General features: G+C 43.3%; 2 protein-coding genes across 3 annotated transcripts in view; both read left to right on the top strand.

The window, feature by feature from the left end:
- Positions 1-25,887, top strand: part of LOC131460755 (DDB1- and CUL4-associated factor 1-like) — a 27,295-nt gene extending 1,408 nt beyond the window's left edge. The window contains exons 3-30 of one of the 2 annotated variants that reach the window (XM_058631529.1): positions 88-164; positions 1,349-1,422; positions 2,165-2,278; positions 2,373-2,510; positions 2,942-3,463; positions 3,590-3,691; positions 3,830-3,988; positions 4,148-4,327; positions 4,415-4,521; positions 5,195-5,297; positions 5,838-6,007; positions 6,082-6,206; positions 6,960-7,036; positions 9,305-9,460; positions 9,565-9,720; positions 10,298-10,930; positions 11,462-11,739; positions 12,424-12,622; positions 13,210-13,292; positions 13,394-13,478; positions 13,587-13,820; positions 22,395-22,488; positions 22,618-22,722; positions 23,453-23,526; positions 23,641-23,736; positions 24,282-24,425; positions 24,800-24,899; positions 25,606-25,887. In XM_058631529.1, coding sequence (XP_058487512.1) covers positions 88-164; positions 1,349-1,422; positions 2,165-2,278; positions 2,373-2,510; positions 2,942-3,463; positions 3,590-3,691; positions 3,830-3,988; positions 4,148-4,327; positions 4,415-4,521; positions 5,195-5,297; positions 5,838-6,007; positions 6,082-6,206; positions 6,960-7,036; positions 9,305-9,460; positions 9,565-9,720; positions 10,298-10,930; positions 11,462-11,739; positions 12,424-12,622; positions 13,210-13,292; positions 13,394-13,478; positions 13,587-13,820; positions 22,395-22,488; positions 22,618-22,722; positions 23,453-23,526; positions 23,641-23,736; positions 24,282-24,425; positions 24,800-24,899; positions 25,606-25,643 — 4,423 coding nt within the window. In that variant the 3' untranslated portion in view covers positions 25,644-25,887. Of the gene's footprint in view, positions 1-87; positions 165-1,348; positions 1,423-2,164; positions 2,279-2,372; positions 2,511-2,941; positions 3,464-3,589; positions 3,692-3,829; positions 3,989-4,147; positions 4,328-4,414; positions 4,522-5,194; positions 5,298-5,837; positions 6,008-6,081; positions 6,207-6,959; positions 7,037-9,304; positions 9,461-9,564; positions 9,721-10,297; positions 10,931-11,461; positions 11,740-12,423; positions 12,623-13,209; positions 13,293-13,393; positions 13,484-13,586; positions 13,821-22,394; positions 22,489-22,617; positions 22,723-23,452; positions 23,527-23,640; positions 23,737-24,281; positions 24,426-24,799; positions 24,900-25,605 lie in introns of those variants that run through there. The other variant, XM_058631530.1, reaches the window with a different exon arrangement.
- LOC131460756 (uncharacterized) lies at positions 17,240-20,649 on the top strand. The gene is made up of 3 exons (XM_058631531.1): positions 17,240-17,379; positions 17,543-17,587; positions 17,680-20,649. The coding sequence occupies exons 2-3, from the start codon at positions 17,548-17,550 to the stop codon at positions 20,394-20,396; spliced, it is 2,757 nt and encodes a 918-aa protein (XP_058487514.1). The 5' UTR covers positions 17,240-17,379; positions 17,543-17,547; the 3' UTR covers positions 20,397-20,649.
- Positions 25,888-26,332: the final 445 nt, after the last annotated feature.

Below are 26,332 nucleotides of genomic sequence, written 5' to 3'. Positions count from 1 at the left end.
GTTGTCACTGTGACGTGGTGAGGTTGTGTGTTTCCGGACGTTCTTCCGTAACAACGCGACTCTTCCTGTCTGTTGTTTTTTCTGCAGAATCTCTGAGCTGATTGAAAAGGAAACGGCAGAAAGTCACAAAGCGGATCCTGATCCGTTTGACGACCGTCACCCAGGTTTTCACACGCCATCCGATGCTTTTTGTCCTTTTTCTTGTTTGTCAGAAAAGTTTTATCTGTGTTTGGATTTTGGACCATGAAGCAGAAACTTCCCAGTGTCACATGGAAACAGAACTTTACCTCCACAATAGTTTTTTTCGGAAAAAATTAACATAATGACACAAAGATTGGAAATTGTCCTGAAAATTGGGTTTTTGCAGAACTGACGCTCCAGTTCACATCTGTTTCCACTGTAAAAAATCCATCTTTTAATTGCTTCATTAAACCCGCGATCGATCTTTCAATACAAGGCTTTAATCTCATTAATCTCCTGAGACTGACGCTGTGTGAAGAAGACGTCCGTGGAACGACTTTACCCAGCAACGACAAATACTATTTTCTCATTGGTTCTGATAGGTCGCCAATTCAAGAGCGCTGTATGAATGATCTACGCGTAGCAACTGACAGCTGTACTGATTTTTTTAGTTACCGTATTTTCCGGGAGTCATGCTTTCTTTAAGTAGTTTGGCAGGAAGCAACTTGTATATCAAAAATATACGCTATGTCATCTATGACCACAAGAGGGCACCGTCCACACTTGTGACAATTGAGCGCTGCTACTGCACCACCGAAAAAATTACACGACTAAACCTTAAAAGACGGAGAACACAGATAAAATGCTATACTGCAGAATTTAAACTGCAAAGTATGCAGCTGAAAACGGTCGAGCAGCAGAAAGAAAGTTTGGAGTGAGTGAAAAACTCGAGCAGAGGTAACTCTTACTTCTATGGAGAAATCAATGCAGGCTTTGTTTGACAGATGGGACTAATACTCGGCGTATAGTCCGGAAAATACGGTACACGTATTTAGTTTAATGCAGGTAATGGCATTTAGGATGCGTTCTACCTCGGTACTAAATGTAGCGCTTGAATGTCATGTGATCAGTGTGCTGGTCATGTTAAATTAAAGTACAGTAATGTGACTGCTTTGGATTCTATTGTTAATGTAAACACAAATATTCTCCATGTGAGGGATCTTTGTATAATGAACAGTTTTCATTCTGTAAAAATATCTTCATAACCAAATAAGAGTGGTACTGTAACTGAAATATTCCTCATTAAATCACAATCGGATCGATTCAGGAGATTCACGTCAGCAATGGTCGTTTGAGAGATTCCCTCTCTGTCGTTGTGTCGTTGCAGGTCGGTCAGACCCAGAGGGCATGCTGGGAAAACTCCTGAACACGATCTTCATGAATAACGACTTCACCGATGCTGTAAGAACTCATAATTTTTACCTTTTATTCTACTGTTTCTTCATGTCCCAGTACAGCAATGACCACAGACAGACAGACAGACGTGAGCAAACACGAGGCATCAGTGGAGAGAAAAATCTCACTTTTAACAGGAAGTGAGACTCAGAAATGTGCTTCATCTGCCTAGACGGGTTGTGGTGAAAGGAAAAATGGGGGAGAGACAAATACAAATTTTAAAAGGACAAACTTATACACTTTATTACAAAGACAAATGTATTATTGTATGATTTTGAAAACGTGAGAAGAAGCACACAACTTCTCATTCTGAAACAAAGACTGTTTGTTTGATCCCTCGGTAAAATCTCGTCGATATTGTGGATAAAAGTAATGAATGTGTGCACAGTTGAATGCATAATATTCTTAATTTAAACGGTAAAATCCACATTATTCTCCGTGTCAGGGTAGCTCTCAGAGGTCACACAGGGTTGGTGACCTCTGCGGTGGATAAAAATGTTCAGCTCAGAGCGACACTTCAAATCTGCTCGTTTTCCACGTAGTTCAGTCTGAAACTCACACATCTCATAAACTAAACTCAATAAGCAGCATAAGTGTTTTTTTTTTACATTTATACTCAAAAAATTAATATTTTGACAAATCACTCATTCAGAAACAGAAACACTGTCTTCAATAGTTTTTATGGATGTAAACAAATCAAAGTCTGAATTATTATAAAAAGGTGAATTTTTATGTTGTTTTTCTTCAGCTTTTGGACATGTACATCATGACCAGCAGAGAGCTGAGCGTCAAAATGGCCGCCTGTCGTCTTCTTCTGGACATCATGCCGGGCCTGGAGACGATAGTCGTCTTCAAAGAGAAGGTAACGCTGAAAATGATGATGAAGAACCGTCGACGTTTGGAGGATAAAACAGGAAAGGATCATGTGACAGAGTCCGTGTGTGTGTGAGTGACAGGAGGGCGTGGTGGAGAAACTGTACAGCTTCGCCCGTGAAGCCGGACCACCGCTGTGCGTCTACGCTACGGGACTTCTGGCCAGAGCCATGAGCAACCAGGAGGTGGCAGCAAGCTACAAACAGGAGAACGCCCAGCTGGTGAGAGTCACACACACACACACACACACACACACACACACACACTCATGGACACACACACACACTCATGGACACGATGCATTCCTTTAACCGTTTCAACCAACTTTAACTGTCACATTTAAATGCCTTATCCTAACCATTAACCTAAATCTAACCTTAAATCAAGTCTTAACCTAGAAACAGCCATTTTAAGGTTTTACAGAACAAACTAAGGACAAAATGTCCTTAACTTTCACAGAATGTCCTTACTTTGACAAAATGTTTTAACTTTCACAAAAAGTCCTTAACTTTCAGAGAAAGTCCTTTACTTTCGCACAAAGGCCTTAACTTTCACCACTATCAGCTGATACTATTAAGCATCCAGAAAACAACGTGTCTCAAAGCAGGTGACGATGAACTTAATCAATAATCAGTCACTGGTTCTCCTCCAGGTTCCGATCATGATCCGGCGCCTGCACGAGCTGCAGTTAGAAGACGCGAAGAATCGCCTTCTCTCTGAGACGCCCCGGAATCTACCTCAGGACTCTCAGGTGGAAAACACACAGACCTCAAGTATCTCAACGGACCTGCAAGACCAGACCGAGGAGGAGGACGTGATCCAGGACAGAGAGAGAAACGGAGCCAAACCTTTGCCTGACTCTGTGCACCAAGCAAACCAGGACCTGGACTTTAAAAATACAGAGGAGAAGCAAGGAGGAGGAGGAGGGAGTAGACGGACTGTGAAGGAGAACGGTAGGAAGGCCAAGCAGAAGCTCAACTTCACCTCCTCCTCTCACGGGGCAGAGGAGGAGACGGAAAACAGCAACGGCACTGAACAGCCAATCAGCAGCACGTCCTGGTCAGAGATGAGCTCGATGGTGATTGGCTCTGATTACTGCCTGTCACCACTCAGCCCGGCCATGGAGCAGAGGCTCATCCTGCAGTATCTGACGCCGCTGGGAGAATACCAAGAGGTGAGACACACAAACTAAACTAAACAAACAAACTAACCTTGTGTTGAGGATTCTTTAACGTGATTAATCACTGATCTCATGTTCTCCTCTGAGGTCACTGACCTTTCCCTCTCTCTCTTGTTTTAGTTGCTGGCCATCTTCATGCAGCTGGACACGCGGTCGCTGCTGATGAACTACATCGACCTCACGCAGACCAAGAACGTGCAGCTGATCTTCGATGCTCTTCAGGTAAGACCGCTGTCTTCCTCTTGAATAAATGGAGGATGGAGTGAACCTGGGGCTGAGCGATTATTTATTTGAACGTTGACTTTGAGGATTAGAATAAAACCACTGAATGCTACGTTCGTCTCTTCTTCCTCTCCTCAGTATCTCGCCTCGCTGATCCTCCACAAAAAGTTTGCGGCTGAGTTCATCGCTCATGGTGGCGTGCAGAAACTTCTGGAGATCCCGAGGCCTTCGATGGCGTCGACCGGAGTCTCCCTCTGTCTGTACTATCTCGCCTACAACCAAGACGCCATGGAGAGAGTGAGTATAGTCTGTCTGTCTGTCTATCTATCTAGCGTGCTAGTAGCTTATGAGCTAGAATCTATTGCTCAATCTAGCGTGCTACTTGGCTTGTGAGCTAGAATGTATTTCTAGCATAAAATGGGATTATGACATCAAATCTGTGTGTGTGTGTTGCAGGTGTGTATGCTCCCTGACGACGTGCTGTCACAGATGGTGTCCTACGCTCTGTGGCTGCTGGAGTCGTCGCACACCTCCGGTGTGTGCCACGCCACCATGTTCTTCTCCATCTCCTTCTCCTTCAGAGCCGTGCTGCAGCTCTTCGACAAACAGGACGGCCTGCGCAAACTCGTCAACCTGGTCGGTGTTGCACCAGGTGCCATGACCACGTGCCGTGACCATGTGTCTGTTTGTTGTTGTTTTTTTAAACATGTCAACCCTCTGTAGATCAGCACGCTGGAGATCCTGAACATGGAGGAAGAGGCCATCATGAGCGATGACCAGGTGTTTTCTGACCGACAGACGGCCAAACACACCTGCATGGCCCTGCGCAGGTACACCTGCAGCACACTGATGGATGAAAGTGTGTGTGTGTGTTACATTACATTACATGTCATTTAGCAGACGCTTTTATCCAAAGCGGATAGGAATTGAGTACAATCAGCCAGGGGTGGAGTCAAACTTGTGACCATTGCGACCATGATGTCTTTCACACACAGGGTACCGGTCTTAACCACTGAGCCACTCCACCTAATGTTAACAATATTTACCTGTTTTATACATCCATGTTCTTTTGTGAGTCTTCCAGTGTTGATATTAAGCCTCTTCTGAGGCTACTCCTAAAGGGCTGTCTGGATTTATTTAGATTTTATGGCTGTAGAATTGTTAAAAAAAAAATCAGTGAGTGAGTTCTTTTCACCTTCAATATCTGGCAGTTATTCAACCTTTTATGAATAAGCTGACGTCACAAAAACGATTTTGTTATTTAATCTATAAACTTGCTTTGTTCGGATCTAATCTGGCCATAATTTTAAGAGCCTGTCCACACAGAAACGGGTAGGAAAATCTCAAAATGAGGGTTCAGTGTGGATGCCCACCTCTAGCGTTCAGATTGACTGACATCTTTGGTGTTAAACGATGCTCTGAAATCTAAATAATGTATTGTGCACGTGTTGACGCAGGCGCCTTTTATTCATCAGTCCATGTTTGTCTTTTCTCTTTGTGAAGGTATTTCGAGGCTCACCTGGGATTGAAGGTTGAGCAGGTGAAGCAGTCTCTGCACACGGCGACAGACAAAGGCTCTGCACTTCCTCAGCAGCCATTTTATAAGGTATGAGGTCATCTTGCGCCTTCAAAAAGTTACATTTACACACCGACAGCACCATAATGTGTTCATTGTATAATTTTTTTTTATTGTTTTAAACCAACATCAGTCCTTTCCATACAAATCAAATGCTAATGAGTTTTTAAAAAATTGAAACCTTAAATTGCCAAGTTTTGTCATGATGCAACTTAATTTTATGGTAAAAATGTGCTCATGAAAAAATGAAGCTATAAAAATTGTATACATTTATTTTTAAAATTGTATTTTTTAAACCAACATCAGTCATCATACCTATCAAACATTCATGCATTTTTTAACCCTTAAATTGCTAAGTTTTTGTCACGATGCATCAAAAACAGTGATTTGAACAGGTTTAAATGAGGAAATTTTTTGTCCGTAAGTGTCTTAGTGTGAGTATTTTACTTAACATTGTTAAAAAACAGGAAATGATCAAATATTCTCAAAATTAAAAGCCAAAAACACAAAAATGTGTCAAGGTATCTTCAACATTAGCTTCCTCTGCTCAGTTTTAAAATCCTTTTCCAGGCTTACTCGTACACCAGGGAGCAGGCGATCGAGATGATGGAGTTCCTCATCGAGTGTGGACCTCCGCATCTTCAGTGGGAACCTGTGGAGGTTTTCTTCAAGATGTCCTGTGTCCCTTTAATGCTGCAGCTCATTTCTTCAGCCTGTGACTGGAGGAATTACTACGGCAGGTAAAGCTGCTCCATGTTGAGGAGGAAGATGAAGTTTGTTTGTTGTTTTAATTTCTGTCCCTCTGTCTGTGCAGGAGCGACACTGTGCGTTACGCCTTGGATGTCCTGGCGATCCTGACGGTGGTTCCTAAAATCCAGATGGTGCTGGCAGACACTGTGGACGTTGCGGACGAAGCGGGGTCGCCCGTTTCCACCGTGGGTCAGTACAACTTCTTCATTTTGTCATCTCCAGGGTTTTGTATGGATGCTTGAAATCCTTGACCTTTAATGTTGTGTTTTTTAAGGTTTTGAATGTGCTTGAATTGTGGAGAAATGACTAGTGCTTGATTTTTTGACCATCGATGAAAGAACATGATGGTGAAAATATGAGTTTCAATGTTAGAAATATCATCTACAACTGGACTGCTGTCATATTCGATTAAAAGTGCGTTAATGAAACTGCATTGGCGTCGAATATTGGGCTGTACTTGAGTGATCTAACATTTCGGTTAGAAGAAGCCTGGAAAATAATCTTAAAAAACAGAAAATCACAAAATGGTAATTATCATCATATTTATAATATCTTATACGTTTGTGAAGTACACTGGATGTTATAGTTTTAAAAACACATGGAATCCACAGCATTTTGTTTAAGAGCTTCCCTTTTTATAACACTTGTTGAATTTTAAGCCTCGTTATTTGTGTTCTAGCAGAGTTTGACCATATTTATAGTCAATGTCATTGTTTCTAATGCAGGTAAATAAAGAAATAAAATAAATAAGAAAGAAAACGTTGTTTTGTGAAATGGATCATAAACGGGAGATATTTTATTTTAGAGTATTGTAAGTAAGTTGCTGGAAAAGCCTGGAAAATAACCTGAAAAGTGCTTGAATTTGACCTGGGGAGAGGGGGTTCAACTGAAAACATTCAAAGTTTACGGGTCTTTTGTCCTGGACGTGTTTCTCTGCTGCAGGTATGAGCATCGTCCTGGGCGTTGCAGAGGGGGAGGTGTTCGTCAACGACGCCGAGATCCAAAAGTCTGCACTTCAAGTAAGCTGAAGCATTTGACCCTTAGTGCTCGCGCAGCACAGCTCTGTCCCGCAGGTGAACCCACGGTAAACGGCTGTTGGAATAACGCACAACTCGTTATATCGAACTTTGAACTGAGAGGTATTTCCAAATTTCACAAATTTAGTCAGATTTTAAACATTTTGAGTAACTCTTTGCTCTGGTGTTTATATTTACGGCGTATCACTGAGAACTCCCCTCAGCGTTTCTTCTTCTTCTTAGATATTCCTCTTGCGTCAAAAGTTTGGTGTATAACTCCTTCCACGGTTTTGAGGAAACTCCCACACATCCTATATCAAAACGTGCGGTTTGATCGGGAATGGTGGGCTATGACTTTTCTAAGCGTTTTGAGTAACAAACTCTTCTCCCACCCACAATTTCCAACCTACACGGACAATATTTATATAAAAACGTTGCTCTGGTTGTCGTCTAACCCTGTGTGTTCTTTTCATTCTCATATGACTTTCAGTTTTTCTTAAAATCACCTAAAAGCACAGAGAGTTCTGCTCAAACCCATTGACTCTCATGTTAAAACTCTGCTCTGGAGGTTTTTCAAAAATCAAGACAATGGTGATTTTAAAACTGTAATTTCTCTGTCAATTCACAGCCATTTTCCACAAATGTAAATGTGGGAGCTGCTGAAAACCTCCTGACGTCCGACATCCAAACATTTACTTTCTATCATCAACCGTTCTTGAAATATGACAACTTTAAAACATGGTGCTTTCTCTGTTTTTGGACAGTTAGAAACAGGTGTTTGGGGCAGAGGAGGGGGAGCGATGGAGGGGCTTGTGAGTCAGTCCCTCTCTCTCTCTCTCTCTTTTTAAAGGTTTAAAAGTTTAAAGGTTGATTCCACCAAAATACCACTTTGTTTAAATACTTCAAGTCTTAAAGGGGACATATTATACCCTATTTCCCCCATTAAAATAGTTCCCTGGTGTCCTAATGAACATGTCAGTGACATGCCTTGGTCAAAATACCATAAGGATGGAGCATCATAGCAGTTCAATAACCCTGCTAAGCCCGCCCCTTTCAGAACGCTCGGTTTTCGTGCATGGTCCCTTTACATGCAAATGAGACACAGGCAAACACACACCCACTTCTTCCAGGGGGTTTCTGATTTGTCCTCTTTACAGCGCTTTACAGCTCTATTCGACCGGTGCATACCGTCACCGGTCTGCACCGGAGCTGGCGATCAGTCGCATACAGCGGCCGTTTAGGCGGCTCGCCGCTGGCGATCAGCGGTGGCGATCAGCTGATTTTCACAGAGAGTGCAGCACCTCTGCACAGAGAGTGCAGCACCGCTGATCGCCAGTGGCGAGCGGCATAAACTGCCGCTCGCCGCTGTATATGTGATTGTATCAGACTGAGTCTGTGCTCCGGTCATGGAAGACGTACTGAACAAATATTTTTAATTAGGACGTGTCAGAACGGTCAGTTATGAGCTCTATGTGACCTTTTCTTAACAACGTATGTGTGTTTGTACGTCGGTGAAATACGTCCCCTGACTAAATACGGCGACCGCTGGCCGCAGTCTAGTGCGAACACACGAACACACGTTTGCTGACTTTATCCGGCACATTAGCTTCATATATCAAATCCTCTGTGGAAGTTTGTGTAAAACACTGTGCTCCACTGTGCAGCCACGAACAGCACACTTGTCCCTCCGCGTTGACATAATACCGCTCTTCCTCCCTCGCCTGCACTCTCGCAGGGACAAGGTGGAGCTAAGGTGGAGCTCTCGAAGTTAACTTACTGGTGGGGCGGTAACATTCGCGGTGAAATGCGCATTCTGACGTCATAAGCGCAGGGAATTCAACATCGAGTGTTTTATCGCCTATACTTACACTAAGGGGAACCACGAAAACATGACGGAGTATTCTTTTTCCACACTTTGGCGACTGGTAGGGCCTCCAGAGTCCCAAATATAAGTATTAAAATGGTTAAAAAGTTCATTTTGCGTAATATGTCCCCTTTAAAGGTTCAATCCAAATCAGCAGCAACCATCAAAATTTCTTTTTTTTTAAAATCAGATTGTCCATGTTAAAAGGATATAGACGTTCTATGTTGCACATACGTTTAAAACATATTTACGAAAAAAACAGCCTAAATGATTCAAAATAATTTGAATTTGAATCAAATTGGGAACGTTGTGATTCGATTCAGGAAATCTGCAGCGATACCCAGACTTACACTGAGCTATACTGTAGTTGCTCCACTCCCACATGTCTTGACCTTTGACCCTCTCAGGTTATCACAAACTGCGTGTGTGCTCCAGACCAGAGCCTGACCACTGCGGGTGCGTTTGCTGACACGCCCCTCAGGCCGTCCGTGCACCTGCAGCAGCCTCACAACCGGGTGCTGGCCAGCATGTGGCAGCTGGTGCAGAACAACAACGGCATCAAGGTGAGAGTTATATTTTTGTTTTTTATAAAAAATTTTATTTACAACCACGGCGGTGTCCTTCAGTCCTTCCTCGTGTCATTTCCCTCCTGTGTGTTTTTATGTAGGTGCTTCTGTCTCTGCTGTCGGTGAAGGCGCCCATCACAGACGCAGACCTGATCCGTGCTCTGGCCTGCAAGGCCCTGGTCGGACTCTCCCGCTGCTCGGCAATCCGACAGATCATCAGCAAACTGCCGCTTTTCACCAGTGGCCAAATCCAACAGGCGAGAACAATGTTGTTTTATTGTCAAATCATCACAGCACCGTACTGCCATGGTGCTTTTCCACGACACAGTTTCACCAGACTCGCCTCTACTCGGGTTTCCATCAGTGATAGATCCTGGTGTGTTTGTTTTACTTCCTGCTCTGACGAGCTTCAGCTGAGCTGATACTAAAATATGATTGGGTCACTGATTGGGTGTCGTCACTGAAGAGTCATGACAATGTCCAACTGTAGATCAGTTAAAAAGACTTAAAATTACTTCTCTAAATTCCAAAATCCTCTAATTCCAAAATCTATTTATAATTCCAAAATCTACTGAAAATTCCAAAATCCCACTGATTGGTCAGAGAGGGTTGTCACTGGGGAGTCAAAGCCAACAAAAGTTAAAATGTGTTAATCTCCAACATTTAGCAAAGCAAATGTGTAAAATGTCAATATTTAAGAGGAGTCTGGTGTATTTAGTGACCATGTTCAGTGGAGTAGAGTTGTGCTGGATCAGCAGTGTAAAAACGTGAACCGTTCCACTCGATGGAAATGCCGGTTTAAATGTGACGCTCCTCTTCCTCCCTCTCCCTCAGCTGATGAAGGAGCCGGTGCTGCAGGACAAGCGCAGCGAGCACGTCCGCTTCTGCCGCTACGCCGTGGAGATGACGGAGCGCGTGTCCGGGAAGCCGCTGCTCATGGGCACCGATGTGTCGCTGGCTCGTCTGCAGAGGGCCAACGTGGTCGCCCAGTCCCGCATCAGCTTCTCTGAGCGGGAGCTCTTGGTGCTCATCAGGAACCACCTCGTGGCCAAAGGTCTCACTGAAACGGCGAGCACACTCGTCAAGGAGGCACATTTATCCGCCGGCCCCCTCTGTCCTAACCCCTCCTGCATCACCCCTCCCCCCTCCTCCTCCTCCTCGGTGATTCACAGGACTTGTCGGCTCGCCGGCGGGATCGCAGCCCGTGCTGCCAGCCATGTCGGATCCTCTCCTGTGTCCACCACATCGCCGCCTCCTCTTCCCCCCTCTCGTGGCCTTGTCACCCCTCACCCCTCATGCTCCGCCTCATCTACCTCTGCCCTCCCGACTCCTCCTCATCCTCACGGGCAGGGCTCACATCCCGCCGGACGGATTTTATTCTCGCGGGAACGTCCAGCGTCCAATTGGAACTCAGGGAAGAAACTTCGTGCGCTGAGGCAGAAGTCTGACCACGGTGCTTTCATACAGGTCAGTGTGACCTGCTTCTGATTTTACCCTCAGTCAAGTCTTAATCCTCCTTCACAGGACAGGAGTTATCCTGTTAATCTAAAATAATCCATTTTCTGCCGCAAGGAACAAATGAATACGTTTTACAAAAAATCTGACACTGCAAAAAAAATAACCATGCATAATAATCAGTGTTCCTGCCAATCATTGACCCATCTCAGGGCCTAATAATTATTATCAAATTCTCCTTAACATGTCTTTCATGGAAATTATTGTAGTTTTTTCTCCGATAGATAACAGCAGAGTTGTGTGAAGAAACTGGCCTTTAAAGGGTTAAAATTTAAAAAAATATAATTAATATTTGATAAGTATAAGCTTTAAAAGACTGACTCATTTAAAGTGGGAAAAAAATATTAATATATAATGATTTTATAGCAGTTTCTGGGAAGGTGACATTTTCGGCCGCTAGGAACAAATTCGGAAGTTTTTTAAAGGAACTCTTAAGATCGCATGTTTTCATTTTCCCGTATTGACCTTCCTTGTTGTGGCCAGACTCCAGCCATGAAGAAGCAGCTGGAGCGCCACCTGCCGTCTCCGCCGACCCTTGACAGCATCATCACCGAGTATCTGAGGGAGCAGCATGCACGCTGCCCCAACCCCGTCACCACCTGCCCGCCCTTCTCGCTCTTCACGCCACACAGATGCCCCGAGCCCAAACAGAGGCGGCAGGCGGCGCCCAACTTCACTGCACGCCTGGGCAGCAGAGTCCTGTACCCCAAATACGGAGGAGTGGACCGAGGATGTTTGGACCGCCGCCTGATATTTAGCAGGTAACACTTTACTTTATATCTGGAAATAGACACGGGTCATTGAAAGTGATTGAAAAAAGGGGAAGTTGATATTTAAGGTAAATGTCTCCCTTGTATGTTACGATGCCACCCACTGTTTCACGCCCTGCGTTGCTTGATGTATGTAGACGAAGCGTGGAGACATCATTACAAGGACGCTGTTGTGGACATTGTCCACTGTCTCTCTCTCTCGCTGCTGTTCTTTTGATTCCGTGCAGAACAATGAGTGAGTAAAGTTTAGAAAAGAAACAAGAGTGATGCCTGGGGAAATGAAAATTCCAAGATCTCTGTCTCACCAAAGACTGACTTTTGTCCAAGATCGCAAGGACAATGACTAAAAGTGGACACCATCATGGACGAAAACGAGCTCTTACAAGTGTCGGCACATTCTGTCCTTGAATTTGAAGAAATTGGTCCTGGAAAGTCCTTGAATTTGATGTCAACCAGGGTGTGGCAACCCTCGATAGGATATTTGACAGTGTTTCCAGGTCCTCACGTCACATGGCTCTGTTTGCTCCCAGTACCAGTCCTAGTTTCAAGTTTTAACAATTCAGTGTCATTTATGTGATAATTAGAAGATTAATATGTGACATTTCCTGACCTGTCTTTCCCGCTGGAATCTACAACCTTTACATGCTTTTCTTTTTTTTTTTGTCCCCTGTGTAGGTTTCGGCCTATGTCGGTGTTCCATGAGGGCAGTGGGGACGAGAGCGGCTTCACTTGCTGTGCCTTCTCGGCCCACGAGCGTTTCCTGATGCTGGGAACCTGTACCGGTCGCCTCAAATTCTACAACATCTGCTCTGGAGAGGAGGAGGCGAGCTACACCTGCCACACATCACCGATCACTCACCTGGAACCCTCGAGGGTACACACACACACACACACACACACACACACACACACACACACACACACACACACACACACACACACACACACAGTCTGGTTTCCATGACGTCAGAGGAGATTTCATTGGTTGGGAACAGTCTTTGATGATGCTTGCCCTGGATGTCCTCGATGGAGGGGAGTGAGGGAGCGGTGATGCGTAGTACAGTGCTTGGTGGTTGTAGGCGGAGCAGTTGCCATGACAAACTGTGACTCAGTTGGTGAGAATGCTCCCGATGGTGCAGCGGTAAAGTTCACCAGGATCTGAGGAGGTAGGTGGACCTTCTTTAGTCTCCTCAGACGCTGGTGAGCCTTCTTGTTCAGGGTAGAGGTGTGAAGGGTCCAAGAAAGGTCCTCAGAGAGGTGGACACCCAGAAACTTGAAGATGGTGAGAACGGGGGTGTGTGTGTGTGTGTCACCAGCTTCAGACCTCCTGAAGTCCACAATGAGCTGTTTGGTCTTCTTGGTGTTAAGAGCCAGATTGATGTCAGGTGCTGGACCTTCTCCCTGTCGGCCCTGAGACCAAACACCATCTTATGTCTATTGTGTATGTTGTGTTTCCCTCAGGATGGAAAACTACTGCTCACCTCTGGTTCTTGGAGCGTCCCTTTGTCCACCCTGTGGAGTTTCGACGGTGTCTTTGGCATGAAGTAAAACACACACACACACACACACACGTTTCATTGGTGTGTGACTGTAAATGTATGGTTGTTGGTTGGATGTCACTGAACAGCTTTGTTTCCACTCCCAGAAACTCGTTCGTTGACGATCACTATGTCGAGTTCAGTAAACTCTCTCAGGACCGAGTCATCGGCACCAAGGACCAAGTCGCACACGTAAGGTCGCGGCACGTAAACGTCTCTGTCCTTTTCTAGTTGCCGTTAGTCACCGGTGGACGCTTTGCGGTCCCTCTCTCTCACACCTGTGCTTGCCGTGTGCTGCAGATCTACGACATCCACACGGGCCAGAAGACGCTGACCCTGAACGACCCCGCCCTGGCCAACAACTACAAGAGGAACTGCGCCACCTTCAGCCCCACCGACGACCTGGTACTAAATGACGGGGTGCTGTGGGACGTGCGGGCGTCGCGGGCTGTTCACAAGTTCGATAAGTTCAACATGAACATCAGCGGGGTTTTCCACCCCAACGGCCTGGAGGTCATCATCAACACAGAGATCGTATCCTCTCATAATGTCCTTCATTCTTAACCTTATGGCGTATTTCCACCGGCTCTACTCGCCTCGGCACGATTAGGTTGGTTGCATCTTTAGTACAGAAAAACTTAACATGGGCGGAGTCATTACTGTGACTAGTGACTTTACCCCAGACTTCTGTAGTTGTTGAAGATGAACCCATGTTTTTAGGATTAAGTAGTTTTAACTTATCTACAATTCGGCACTGTTCGGCAGAGGTACAGCCTCCTACTCCACAGACTACAGCGGCAGCAGTCTGTGATGCCTGCTACCAGGTAATATTTTTGGTACCTGGTACCAGGTACTATGCTAGTGGAAACGCTACTTAAACCGTGGCAAGGCGAGTAGAGCCGGTGGAAATGCGCCATTGGTCTTCTAGGTCATTTCTTCTCCTCCCCCTGTGTCTTGTGTCGTGTGTGAGAGAGATGTCACCTTTTATGTCTGTCCTTTCATCTCCGGGATAAAGCGTTTAATCAGAGTAGAGCAGGAGGTCGCTGGAAGGAGAGTCAGAGGCGCTTCACAGACATGGAGCACAGCAAAGGCCTGACGCATGAGCAAGTTGCCCTGCGCGATCAGCACAAAGCAGCAGAGATAGACAAGCTCAAATGTTCCATTGTCGCACTTAAACAAGATGTGGAGACATGGAGCGTGAAGGCATCCAAAATCAAGAAATCGTACCTGGAACTGAAAGAGAAGGCGGAAACTGACCTGATGAACCTCAGAGAAGAGAACAGTGACTTAAAAGAGGCGATAAAGAACAATGACGACACGATGAAGGAACTCAAGCAAGACTTTATAAAGATGGAGAAAGTCCTCCAGAAAGAAAAGGCAGGCAGCACCAAGTTCCTGGACAAAAACGTTGCCCTGCAAACAAAAATTGAAGAACAAGCAAGAATGCTTGAAATTTTACACACTGACAATAGCAAGTTGTCAAAACTGTACCACGATCTCGCGGAGAAAAACATGGTTTTCCAAAACAACAAGAAGGAGATTGCGTACTTGAAACGAGCAGTGAGAGAACTGCTGGATCATGTTCGCATCAAAACGGACATGATCGCTGCTCTGCGTGCAAATATCAAAGAGCTGAATGAGTGCAAGGCGGCGAACGCCAAAGTCGAAGCAAAGGGCAAAGTGTCCAGGAGAGAGAAGGCGGCGAAGGAGGGAGACGGCGAGGCGGCGCAGCAGCAAATGCCAACTACGGCAAGAAAAGCCAGAATAGAAGACGACGTCAAACGCCTCAAGATGCAGAAAGATCAAGAACGTCACAGACAGGGATCACATCGTAAAACCAACTGAGGAGAATGTGTTCTACGTACGTCATTCCACTGCTGCAGATCTGTGTGTGCAAAACACCGCGAACAGTGTCATCGACTAGAACTGCTAGTCGATACGCTTGTGCTGGAGATGACATCACTCCTGTCACAAGTAAAGTTAATCATAAAAAAAAAAAACCCAGGAGAGCGTTTTTACTATTGACTCGAGGGGCAGCCATCTTGTAATCCCATGCCGTGGTTTGTAGGGTTTCATCGACTTTATGAGCGGGAGTTGCAGTCAAAACGTCCAACTAGGAACTCCGACTCTTAACTACAGCTGGAACACACCACATGATACAGTTCTAGCACGGCTCGGCTCGGCTCGGCTCGGCTCGGCTCAGCTTTGTACCTGGTGTCTAAAACTAAAATGTAATGCCATCAGACTGCTGGTCAGAGAGTGTTGTCACTGAAGAGTCATGAGTGCGACGTCCGACTGAAGAATCAAAGCCAACAATGTCCAACTGTAGATTAAAGTTAAAAAAGACTTAAAACGCCCCTGGAAACATGCGTTAATCTCAAACATGTAGCAAAAAAATGTGTAAAATGTCAATATTTAACAGGAGTCTAGTGTATTTAGAGACAGCACTGCTGAACGTCGGCGATCGTGACCACGTTCAGTGGTATTTCACTTCAGTGACTGTGTCTCTGCTCATGTAGGAAGTACTGAACGATTCTGTGAACAAATCTCTTTAAATCCACTGATTATAATGATTCAGTTACACCCAAAAGCAGGTACCTTCAGCAGATACCTCTATCGGTACACATACCTAAGTAGCCTCAGACCTGCTTTAGTTCTGTCATTCCAGACTCATAAGAATTAAACCGAAGAAATAACGACGCGACACACTTTTAGTGGCGTGTTTCAAAATGTTGGTTTGACATGGATTCATCATTTCACGCCAGAGACGTGACAAAAACGCGTATTTAAGATGAAAAATAATCTGTAAGAAAACATGTCATTAAAAGAGATTGAATTGTAATGTATTAAGATTTAATTAATTTATTTTTGTATTTGAAATGTGACTGTCAACATAAACACTTTAATGTGACGCTTCCCCAAAAGTGTGTACCATGGAACTGTTCCATACAATATTTTTATTCACTTTTTTGCTGCGCTGATGGTCACTAGAATCACCAAGAAACAAGACATAAAGACATTAGATCTACAGATCGTTAAGCCCAGTCAGCAAATTTGGGCTGTATAAATAGTTTATTTGATTGCTTTTTAACAGAATAGCAGCGATGAAATAAAATACAGCAAATTCTAGAAAGGAGGTAATTGGGGTGCATTCCAGTTGTAGTTGGAATGGGGGGGCGCTTCTTCCACTTCAAGATCACTGCCACTTGTATCAATAGCAGAATTGGTCTACCAGTTTTATTGTTTATTGCACTTAAATCATATTTGCTTAACATTAAGTTGAACTACTTCAGTTTCACTAATTACTGTGTACACCTGACAGTAATTAGTGAAACTAAAGTAGTTATTCTAAATGTCCGCAAATCGCGTCTTTGAGGACCTGAACATGCCCCAAAACTCACAGATTTCTGCGACAGAGCTGGTGAAGGTCTACATCTGAAAGTGGTTCAGTTAATGGGCGTCGAAGAATTGGATGTGGGAGGGGCCAATAAGTGCGCCACCCCCTGTCCAAATTCAACATGAACGACACAATTATCGTATATGCACGGAAATTTCTACACGTGTAAAAGGACGAGATGAAGGAAAAATGACATGACCGTGATCCACACCCAACAGCAAGGCCGCCATCTTGGATTGAACGTTCACTTTTTGGCGACTTTACACCAATGGCATTTGAATGAACTTGTCCTAGAGCTTTCATGCGTTTATCTTCAAACTTGTTCAATTTCTATCCATTGATGCGTTGTTTATGTGCACAAAACACCAGGTAAAGTGCTGTTATTTACCGGTGCTGCTAACAATGGATACTTTACTGTCCATGTTTCAACCTGTAGGTGACGTGACGTCATAACACGACACCAAGAACATGTCGTCACAATAGCGATGTCATCACGGAACGTGTCATGAAAAGGTTAACACATCAAAGGACAGCGGTAACTTTGGAGCTCGATAAGTAGCGGGTGATCAACTTCAATATCTCAACCAAGCAAGCAAGCCCTTCAGTCACAGATCACACCCAAAGAGCGTGGAACATTTGTTTTCAAACAGCAAATTTCTTCAACAGACGGCCAGCAATTTTTGAAAGGATTGTAAGGTACGTCTTTGAGCCTGTTCCCACGATCATTCCTCAAAAATCAAGTCTGTCGCAATGTAACTGTTACTCTCTGTAAATGTGCTAAATGTAAAATTGAAAGATTTCATGTAAATATGAGTGATGTGATAGTGGGATAACCCTGACATTTCTGTGACATTTGCAGTGAAAATGAATGCCTGCGGAGATGGAGTTCACGTCGGTAGAAATCGTAAGTACTTGGCTCTTCATTTCCTTCAGAATGAACAAAAGCGATTTGAGAGTGTGATGTGTCATGGTAACCATCCTCTACCCCTCCTGCAGGTCCATGTTTTCAACTGTTACCAATGGGAGACGTGCCGACAGCTACTCAGCTCAGCAATGCGGACATGGAATGGTTGGATTTTGCGTGGTATCTGGGAATCGAGGAGTCTGAATATGTCGACCTAATGTACCACTTGCAACACAGCAGAGGTGACGATATTTTCAACATATTCCAACATGAAGACCTCGATGACGATGACAACCTCGATGATATTGACAACGTCCCCTACATTGCGGACGACGAAGATGACCTCAGTGACATTGAAGAAGAGCCTGGTCCTGGTGGAGAGGTCGGCTTTAACCGGGATTTAGACGAAGACAACAACATGATGGATGGGGGATCTGATGAGAGGTCAAGAGACCTCGGTTTGGACTTTGAGGAAGGTACAAACGGACACATTGGGTGGTGGAGTGAATTTGATGACACTGACATAGACAGCGACGTGGAGAATAACAGAGACACAAGCGATGCAGCAGTCGTCGAAGAAGACGACCCACTGCCTGGCGACATGAACAGTTGGGACCCTGGTGACGGACGTATAGATGAGAACACTCGAGGTGACGGAGACAACAGAGAGGACAGTGCCAACTCTGGAGATTCAAGCAATCCCAATAATGTAGATTCTGGCCATAGTAGAAATGATAAGACTACTCAAAATTGTCCAGGCAGAAATGCACGTTCTGATACTGCGGTTGCTGAAGAAGAACCCCTGCCATGTTCATCAAAGAAAAGGTCCAGAGAGATGGATGAACAGGGGCCTGAGGCAAGTTGCAGCAAACGATTCAGGTGGTGCAGTGAGTTTGATGACCACGACAGTGACGGCAGCTTAGACGAGGTCTTTTCAGGAGACTTTAGTGACCCCAACTGTGCCAGTGCAGATTCTGGACATGGAAGTAATGTTAAGAGTTGTCACAATCCATCAGACAGAAATACAGGTACTGAAGAAGAATCTCCGCCAGCTCCATCCAAGAACAGGTCAAGAGAGGAGAATGAAGCAAGCGAGAAACGATTAAGGAGTCGGAATGAGTCTGAAACGGAGAGTGCTGAGTCGATAGCGGTTGTCGAGGAGGACCCACAGTCTGGCAAAAGTAGAAGAGATTATGAGAATAGTCCACATTTTTCAGACAGTAATGCATGTTCAGAAGCTGCGGTTGCTGAAGAACTACCAGCTCCATCCAAGAGAAAGTATGAACAGGACTCTGAAGCACGGAGAAGCAAACTCTTCAAGTGTTGCAATCAGTTTGTCGACTCGGACAGTGATAGCAATATGGTCCATGCCAATGTTCTATGCTTTTGTCATCCCAACAGTGCAGATTTGTGCAATACCCCAACTCCTCCACTCAGACATGCAGGTTCTGATGCTGAAGAAGAACCCCTGTCGGCTCCATCCAAGAAAAGGTCAAGAGAGCAGAACGAAGGAAGCAACAAACGATTCAGTTGTTTGGTTGAGTTTAATGATTCAGACAGTGACAGTGACACGGCCAGTGTTTACTCCGCAGCAGTTGCCACGGAACACCTATTGCCTGGCAATACAGACAATGCTGACTCTGGCAGCAATAGATCAGATGGAAATACTCAATGTGATGCTCTTAACACAGACCATGCCAACTCCAGAGCCTCGAGTGTCTCCAACAGTTCAGGTTCTGGCTATAGTGGGAATGGCAGGAATACTCTGAATCATCCAGACAGAAAGGCAGGTCCCAGTGCTGTGGTTGCTGAGAAAGAACTGCCAGCTTTGCCCAAGGTGAGGTTAAGAGAGGATAATGAAGGAAGCAACAGACTATTCAGGTGGATGATTGAGTTTGATGTGGCCGAGGGTGACATGGACAGTGTGTACTCTGCAGTGGTTGCTGAGGAAGACCTAGTGCCTGGCTACATGTACAGTAGATTATGTAACACTCAAGGAGATGGTCTCAACACAGACCATGCCAGCTCTAGAGACTTTTGTGTCCCCATGAGCTCAGGAGCTGGATATACTGATGATCATCCATTTAGAAATACACATTCTAAAGCTGTGGTTGCTGAGGAGGAAGCCCTGCCAGCTCTATCCTGGAAAAGGTCAAGAGCGGAGGATGAAGATTCAGACGCGATTAGCAGCAAACGAGTCCGGTGGTGCAATGAGTTTGATGACCAACACAGTGACGGCAGCACAGACACCACCCACTCTGAATATTCCAACAGCCTTGGTCGTTATAAGAATTGTCAAAATCATTCACTAAGAAATGCAGGTTTTGATGCCGTGGTTACTGAGGATGAATTCCTACTGTCTGCAACCAGGAAAAGATCTATGGAGAGAGATGAACAGGATTCTGAAGCGAGTAGCAGCAAACGATTCAGGTCGTGCCATGAGCTTGACGAAGGTGTCCCCGACGGTGCCAATACTGGACACTATAGCAACAATCAATATCGTCCAGGCAGGAATGCAGGTTCAGATTGTGCTGAGGCAGAACTCCTGTCTGCTCCATTCAAGAAAAGGTCAAGAGAGAAGGATGAACAGGACTCTGATACAAGTAACAACAAGTTCAGGTGGTGTGATGAGTTTAGTGACACAGACGGTGCTGACCTGGGTGCAGAAGTAACTGAGGAAAATCTTTGCTTGGCTCATCCTGGAAAACGTCAAGAGGGCATAAAAGAACCGTTCCGACTCTGTTGTTGGAGTTGCCGAGGGAAAGCCCCTGCAAAGTCCAATCCTAATGAGATCAAGAAAGCTGAGTAGAAGAAAGGCTAAATTAAAGTTGCCAATATGGGGAAAGGGCAAAGCTGAGGCTAATGATCCACTGCACTCCCGCCCTAAAGGCAGAAGCCAAAAGAAGAGGAAAGTTGCTAATATGAGTTCAGCAACAACTTTGATACTGTTTGATAATTACACCTGGCCAAGATCTTGCTCATGGTGAAGCGATGTGAACCTCACATTGACACAACCACACAAAGCCATTGCAGACCGCCTTGCTGAGTTCTGTTCGATTAAATTTAAAAATGAAAAGTAACTCGACCTCAGGATGGTTCTTGGAGCGTCCGCTCATCACTCGCTCTCACACTGATAAAGGGTTTTCCCCTGAAGAGATGCAAACGTGGCTACGCTTCTCAGCACGGTAAAAATGGCGTGGTTTGAGAATATATTAATGACATTTTAAAACTACATGATGATGCCCAGGCCTAGGAAGAATCCTGAAATGAAGAAACACAACAGAAAAAGGAGGAGCACCCGCGAGGCATTTATAGATGGATACATTTTAGAGGCTCTTTGGTATCAGCAATGTAAATAACACGGCATATTATCTGTAAAAGCTAACATAGAAAGCTACTTGAACAAAGTGTTAAGTAACAATATATGTATGTATATATATATATATATATGTATATATGTATATATGTGTATATATATATATGTATGTATATGTGTGTATATATATATTGTTACTTAACACTTTGTATATATATATATGTATATATATATATATATATATATGTATGTATATATATATATATATATATATATATATATGTATATATATATATATATATATATATGTGTATGTATATATATATATATATATATATATGTATATATATATATGTGTGTATATATATATATATAAAAACTAAACAATATTATCACTTTTAACCTTGTCTCCACATCAGTGTATGTGTGGCTCCAGAGGGCTCACCTTTTACTTCACATTCATTCCTGTTATCAAACCACACATTTTGATTTGTGATTGTGTGCGTTTTGTCAAAGCTGCGGCAAGAGATGTAAAACAAGGAAGTAGAAAAGGCCCAAGGGTTTTGGCTCAAGTTAATTTTGCTCCTTGCCTTGACCACTTCTTCCCAAATCTCCATTTTGCACATTTGCGTTTGGACGAGTTTCCTCCTTGTGTGAAGTGGTGTCTCAGCTAAGAGGCTCTAGAAATGAAGATTTTTCAGGGGGTTACACTTTATATGGAGGCTAATGAGATGACACAATATGAACAGAAGTATTCAGATGCCCGACCATGACACCCACAATGGGTTGGTCCAGCTTTTGCAGCTATAACTTCCACTCTTCTAAGACTTCAAGGTTTTAAAGAGTTTCTATGGGACTCTCAATCTCTGTTCCAGTTCATCCCATAGGGGCTCGATGGGGTTAGAGGTCAGGACTCTGAGTTGGGTGTGGAAGAACTCAACTGGCCCACAAAGTCAAACCATGTCTTTATAGTCATTGCTTTGTCCACTGGCACACAGTCATGTTGGAATAGAAAAGAACCATCACAGCATAGCATTGTCCAAAATGTCTCTCTGTATGCTAAAGTGTTAAGATTGTCCTTCATTGGAGATTAGGGACCTAGACCTGAGTCCACCTTTAACAAGTGTGACCAAATACTTTAGCCCATTATAGTGTATTTCTAGAGGTTAAAATAGGACATGCACTGCAGGCACAATTATGATTACGAATGTTAAAATAAGTTTTATAAGGGGTCGTCAATGAAGGAAGACGAGTAAAAACAACTAAAATAATAAATAAAACAAACAATAATCGTAAGAAGTCACTCTTTTATCAAGTGCTTAAACAAGATGCTGCAGCCACTTAACTTTGCTTTAAAGGAAAGGGATAGTTGTTCATCTCACTCACATGGCCAAAATGCCAAATTTGTTTCTGTCCAAACTTCTACAATACAAAATGTGTGTCTGTAGAGTTTCCTGTTGTGTAGTTTTCAACCTTAACAGCAGGTGTCAGTGGGACCTGAAAACCTTCCATCTCCTGCACACTGTCCCCGCCCTTGACCAGTGCAGGGTGGTCTTCAACAGTAACGCCACCATCATGTACGGAGGTAATGTCACCCGTGCCGACCAATGCATTTGTTTTGACAGATTAATTCAGAAACTAATTCAGAAAAATGTGAGCCTGTAAAAACATGTTGGCTCTTCTTTGTCCACCCCCCACACCCACCCGTGTCCAGCTATGCTACAAGCTGATGATGAGGACGATGCGATGGACCAGCAGATGAAGAGCCCCTTCGGCTCATCCTTCAGAACCTTTGATGCTACAGACTACAAGCCCATTGGTAGGCAACTGTTCAGGGCTCTTTTTACGTCGTTGTCATCTTTTATTGTTTTGTTGAATTTGTCTGTTAATGCGTTTGTCGTGAAACTTACCAAAGGTTTGTATTTTTTTTTGAAACTTTAAACTTAAACTACCTCATATTTGTAAAATGTTGCCACTGAAACCCATTTTAAACGCATTGTTTTCATCTCACTGTCAACGGAACACAAAACCGTGCTGCGTTCATTCTGAGATCCTGGCCGTAAATTAATTTTTTTTAAATTTTTCATTTTAAATTGTTTTCCATTCCATTTGGCATTAATGTAATTAAACTGGCAACCCAACAGGTGGCAGTGTATGTATTTTGCGTAATCAGGATTCAATTTGGTTAAGTGCTTTGAGATAATGTATGTTATGATTTAGCACTATACAAATAAAATTAAATAAAATTAAAAAATGTATAAGTGTTTTCTGTTCATACGGTTAGGAGATTTTTTGGCACCTAAGCTGCTTAGAGTAACTGGCACTACATTAAAAATAAGCAACATCACAGGATGTCTTATTAAAATATTGCATATATTGTGATTCACTGCCACCTGTTGATTACATTAATGCCAAAAAATGGTTCCAAATGATGAGTAAAAATTTAAATTTACCACCAGGATCTCAGAATGAAAGCAACACACAAAACTTTAATATCAGAGTGTTTGAGTGAATAACTAATACGTTCTTTTTAATATATATTCTTGCAGCCACCGTGGACGTAAAGAGAAACATCTTTGACCTGTGCACCGATAACAAAGACCGTTATCTGGCTGTCATTGAGGTACAAATCTCCAGAAAAATAAAAATCACCTGCAAACAAATCCTATGTCGTGACATAACCATTGTTCAGTAGCACGTCGTGTAAGAGGATAACCGTCCTCTCTTGACTCTGCAGAACCAGGACACAGTGAGTTTTGACATGGTGTGTCGTCTGTATGAGGTGGGACGACAGAAACTGGTCGAAGAGGGAGGCGACGACGATGACGACGAGGTGAGACACAAGACAAGACCTGGTGTTAACAACCGTCCACGGTGATCTTGATCAAATGTGGACAACGTTAAGTATGACTGTTGACACCTGGCATCAAAATATGTATCTGGATTTGTTGCCTGTGAAATCATCCCTAAATAGATGTGGGTCATTGAAATCCTTGAAATGTTATAATTATTATTATTATTTTAATCAAGCCCTTGAAAGGTTTTCTCATGGGTCCTTGAAATCATTGAATGTTGTGAATTTGAAAGAAAAATAATTCAAGGCCCTTGAAAGCATTTGAAAAGCATCCTTAATAGACATGGGTCATTGAAAGTGCTTGAATTTTATGAAATAAATAAATAAATTGATATTTAGGCCGATGTGCACTTCAGGGTTCCCACTGAATCCTAGCCCTTGAGATTTTTTCTCATAGGTTCTTGAAAGTTTGTAAAGTTTTAAAAAGAATTCAAGGTCCTTGAAAGTTTTTGAAAATTGCCATACATAGACATTGAAAGTGCTTGAATTTCTTTTTTGATCCTTTTTTTTTTTTCCTCGTCCAGGACGACGACCAGGACGACGATTCCTCGGACTCGGATGACGACGACGACGACGACGACGACATGGACACAGATCCGCTCATGGAGGAGTTGACCAATGACAACAGAGAGAACCGGAGGAGGACGGACTCTCCCACAGATGAAGACGTAACCTCTGTCTTTCTGTTTTCTGTCTTTTTATTTCATATTTATGTTCCTAACGAATTCCTTAGTATCGTCACTGTGTCCGAGAAAGGTATATAATAATATCTAGAATCCCAGCCTTAGAAATATTGACTTGATTTATGTCATGATATCAAAAGATGTCCAAAACTATATTGTGATTTTTGTGTCCACTCATATATTATTATATAATGTCCAGTGTTTTCTCTAAATGTGAACATAATTCACAAAAATAACTTCATGTTCTGTTGAAGATCCAGTCATTGAGATCAGAAGTAGGAGCTCATTCGTCGCACCCTAGTGGCTCACTGCGACCGTACCAACGTTGATGGCTTTTTTTTCCCGTCACGTCTTCACAGATTGCTGAACTTCTTCTTCAGGGCAACAGCGATGATGATGATGATGATGATAACGATGACGTCAGCGCCTCAGACGATGATTCGGCGGATTCTTTCAGAGGTGATGACAGTTCTGATCTGCTCGACCTTCACAGCACAGACTGAGTCGTGATGTTTTGCCCACGTCAGCGTTTTTATGATTGAAAAAGAAAAAAGTGTTCTTATATGACAAGGTTTTGTTTCCTCTGTGGGCGCCCACTTGTGGCCAACATGACAGACACGGTCACTCCCTGAAAACAAGGCTCGAGTTTATGAGCTAAAATCACTGATTTTCTCTATGAGGTTTGGTGTGGGAGAGTGAGTGCTTTACAAACTTCAGTTTCCTGTTGGAAGTCTGTCTAACAGTGAGATATAGACGTGAACATGTTCTTAAGATGTTGTAGACTTAAACTGACGTAGATTTAAGGCTTTTTCTAACACACCACACCAAAGTCCAGAGAGAAAGCTGCTGGTCCTCTGCTGCCTCGTGTGCTCACTTTGTGTCACTGAGGTCAATCTAAACGAAGATTTTAAATGCTGAAGTGACAAAACAATACATTTGATCTTAGTGACGGAGGCAGCAGTGGATCAACAACTCCTGTGTGTGTGTGATGTTAAAATCGTTGATTTTCTCTATGAGGTTTGGTGCAGGGAGTGTGAGATGATTTTTTCCCTTGTGTCCTTCACTATATGTTTGTACGACCATACTCAAACACCTTGACTTTGCCTTTAAACATAACTTTTTAAAATGTTGTGTTTGTTTTATTTGTTTATTTTTCCTTCCACAGATGAAGGAGAGCGATCGGATGACGACTTGTGGTTCTGACGCGGACACCGACTGAGACTATTTTGTTCCTTTTCACACTTGTGTTCTGTTGAACGCAGTCTGTCGCAGGAAAATCCGGTAATTTCCTCCTGTGTTTTAAAAGAAGAGACGACGACCAATAAATGTTTTCCAGATGAGCGAGCGACAAACTTTGCTTGTTGTTTCTGTGGTGGAGAGAAGGAAACAGTATTTATCAGCTTTTTACTGTTTGTGGCAGAAATTAAATTAATAATGATGGAAATGAGCTTTGCTTTTCTTTTGTTTTGAATACAGAAACTAAAATATCACGTAACTGTGCTTTAATCACAAATGTATTGTTTGTTTATGTTGTTGTTGTGACAATCCTCTAAATGAGCCACAGAATGTGAGACGAGAACGAAAGGGACTGTCTACAAATGACGACGCTGTACCATCAAACAGTGTTGTATAATTATAATAAAACAAAATTTTCTAAAGGAAAAAATTATTTATAAAAAATAATCTCCCGATAAACAGTATATATGTATGTATATGTGTATATATATGTGTATATATATATATATATATACATATACATATACATATACATATATAGTTTCTGTTAATTTAGAAGAAATGTAATTATTCAAGACAATTCTGAATTTTTCCCCAAAAAACATTCTTATTCAGAAAAGGTTTTTTTTTTTCTTTTTTCTGTTAATTCGGAGAAA

Source organism: Solea solea, chromosome 6, assembly GCF_958295425.1.
Source record: "Solea solea chromosome 6, fSolSol10.1, whole genome shotgun sequence".
Classification (NCBI taxonomy): domain Eukaryota; kingdom Metazoa; phylum Chordata; class Actinopteri; order Pleuronectiformes; family Soleidae; genus Solea; species Solea solea.
The sequence above is the reverse complement of the archived record's forward strand: the minus strand, read 5'-3'. Positions and strand labels throughout refer to the sequence as shown.

Coding starts and splice junctions, on each gene's coding strand:
- LOC131460756 (XM_058631531.1), top strand. CDS start 17,548: ATGAATGCCTGCGGAGATGGAGTTCACGTCGGTAGAAATC. Junction 17,588..17,679: donor AGTTCACGTCGGTAGAAATC/GTAAGTACTTGG, acceptor CCCCTCCTGCAG/GTCCATGTTTTCAACTGTTA.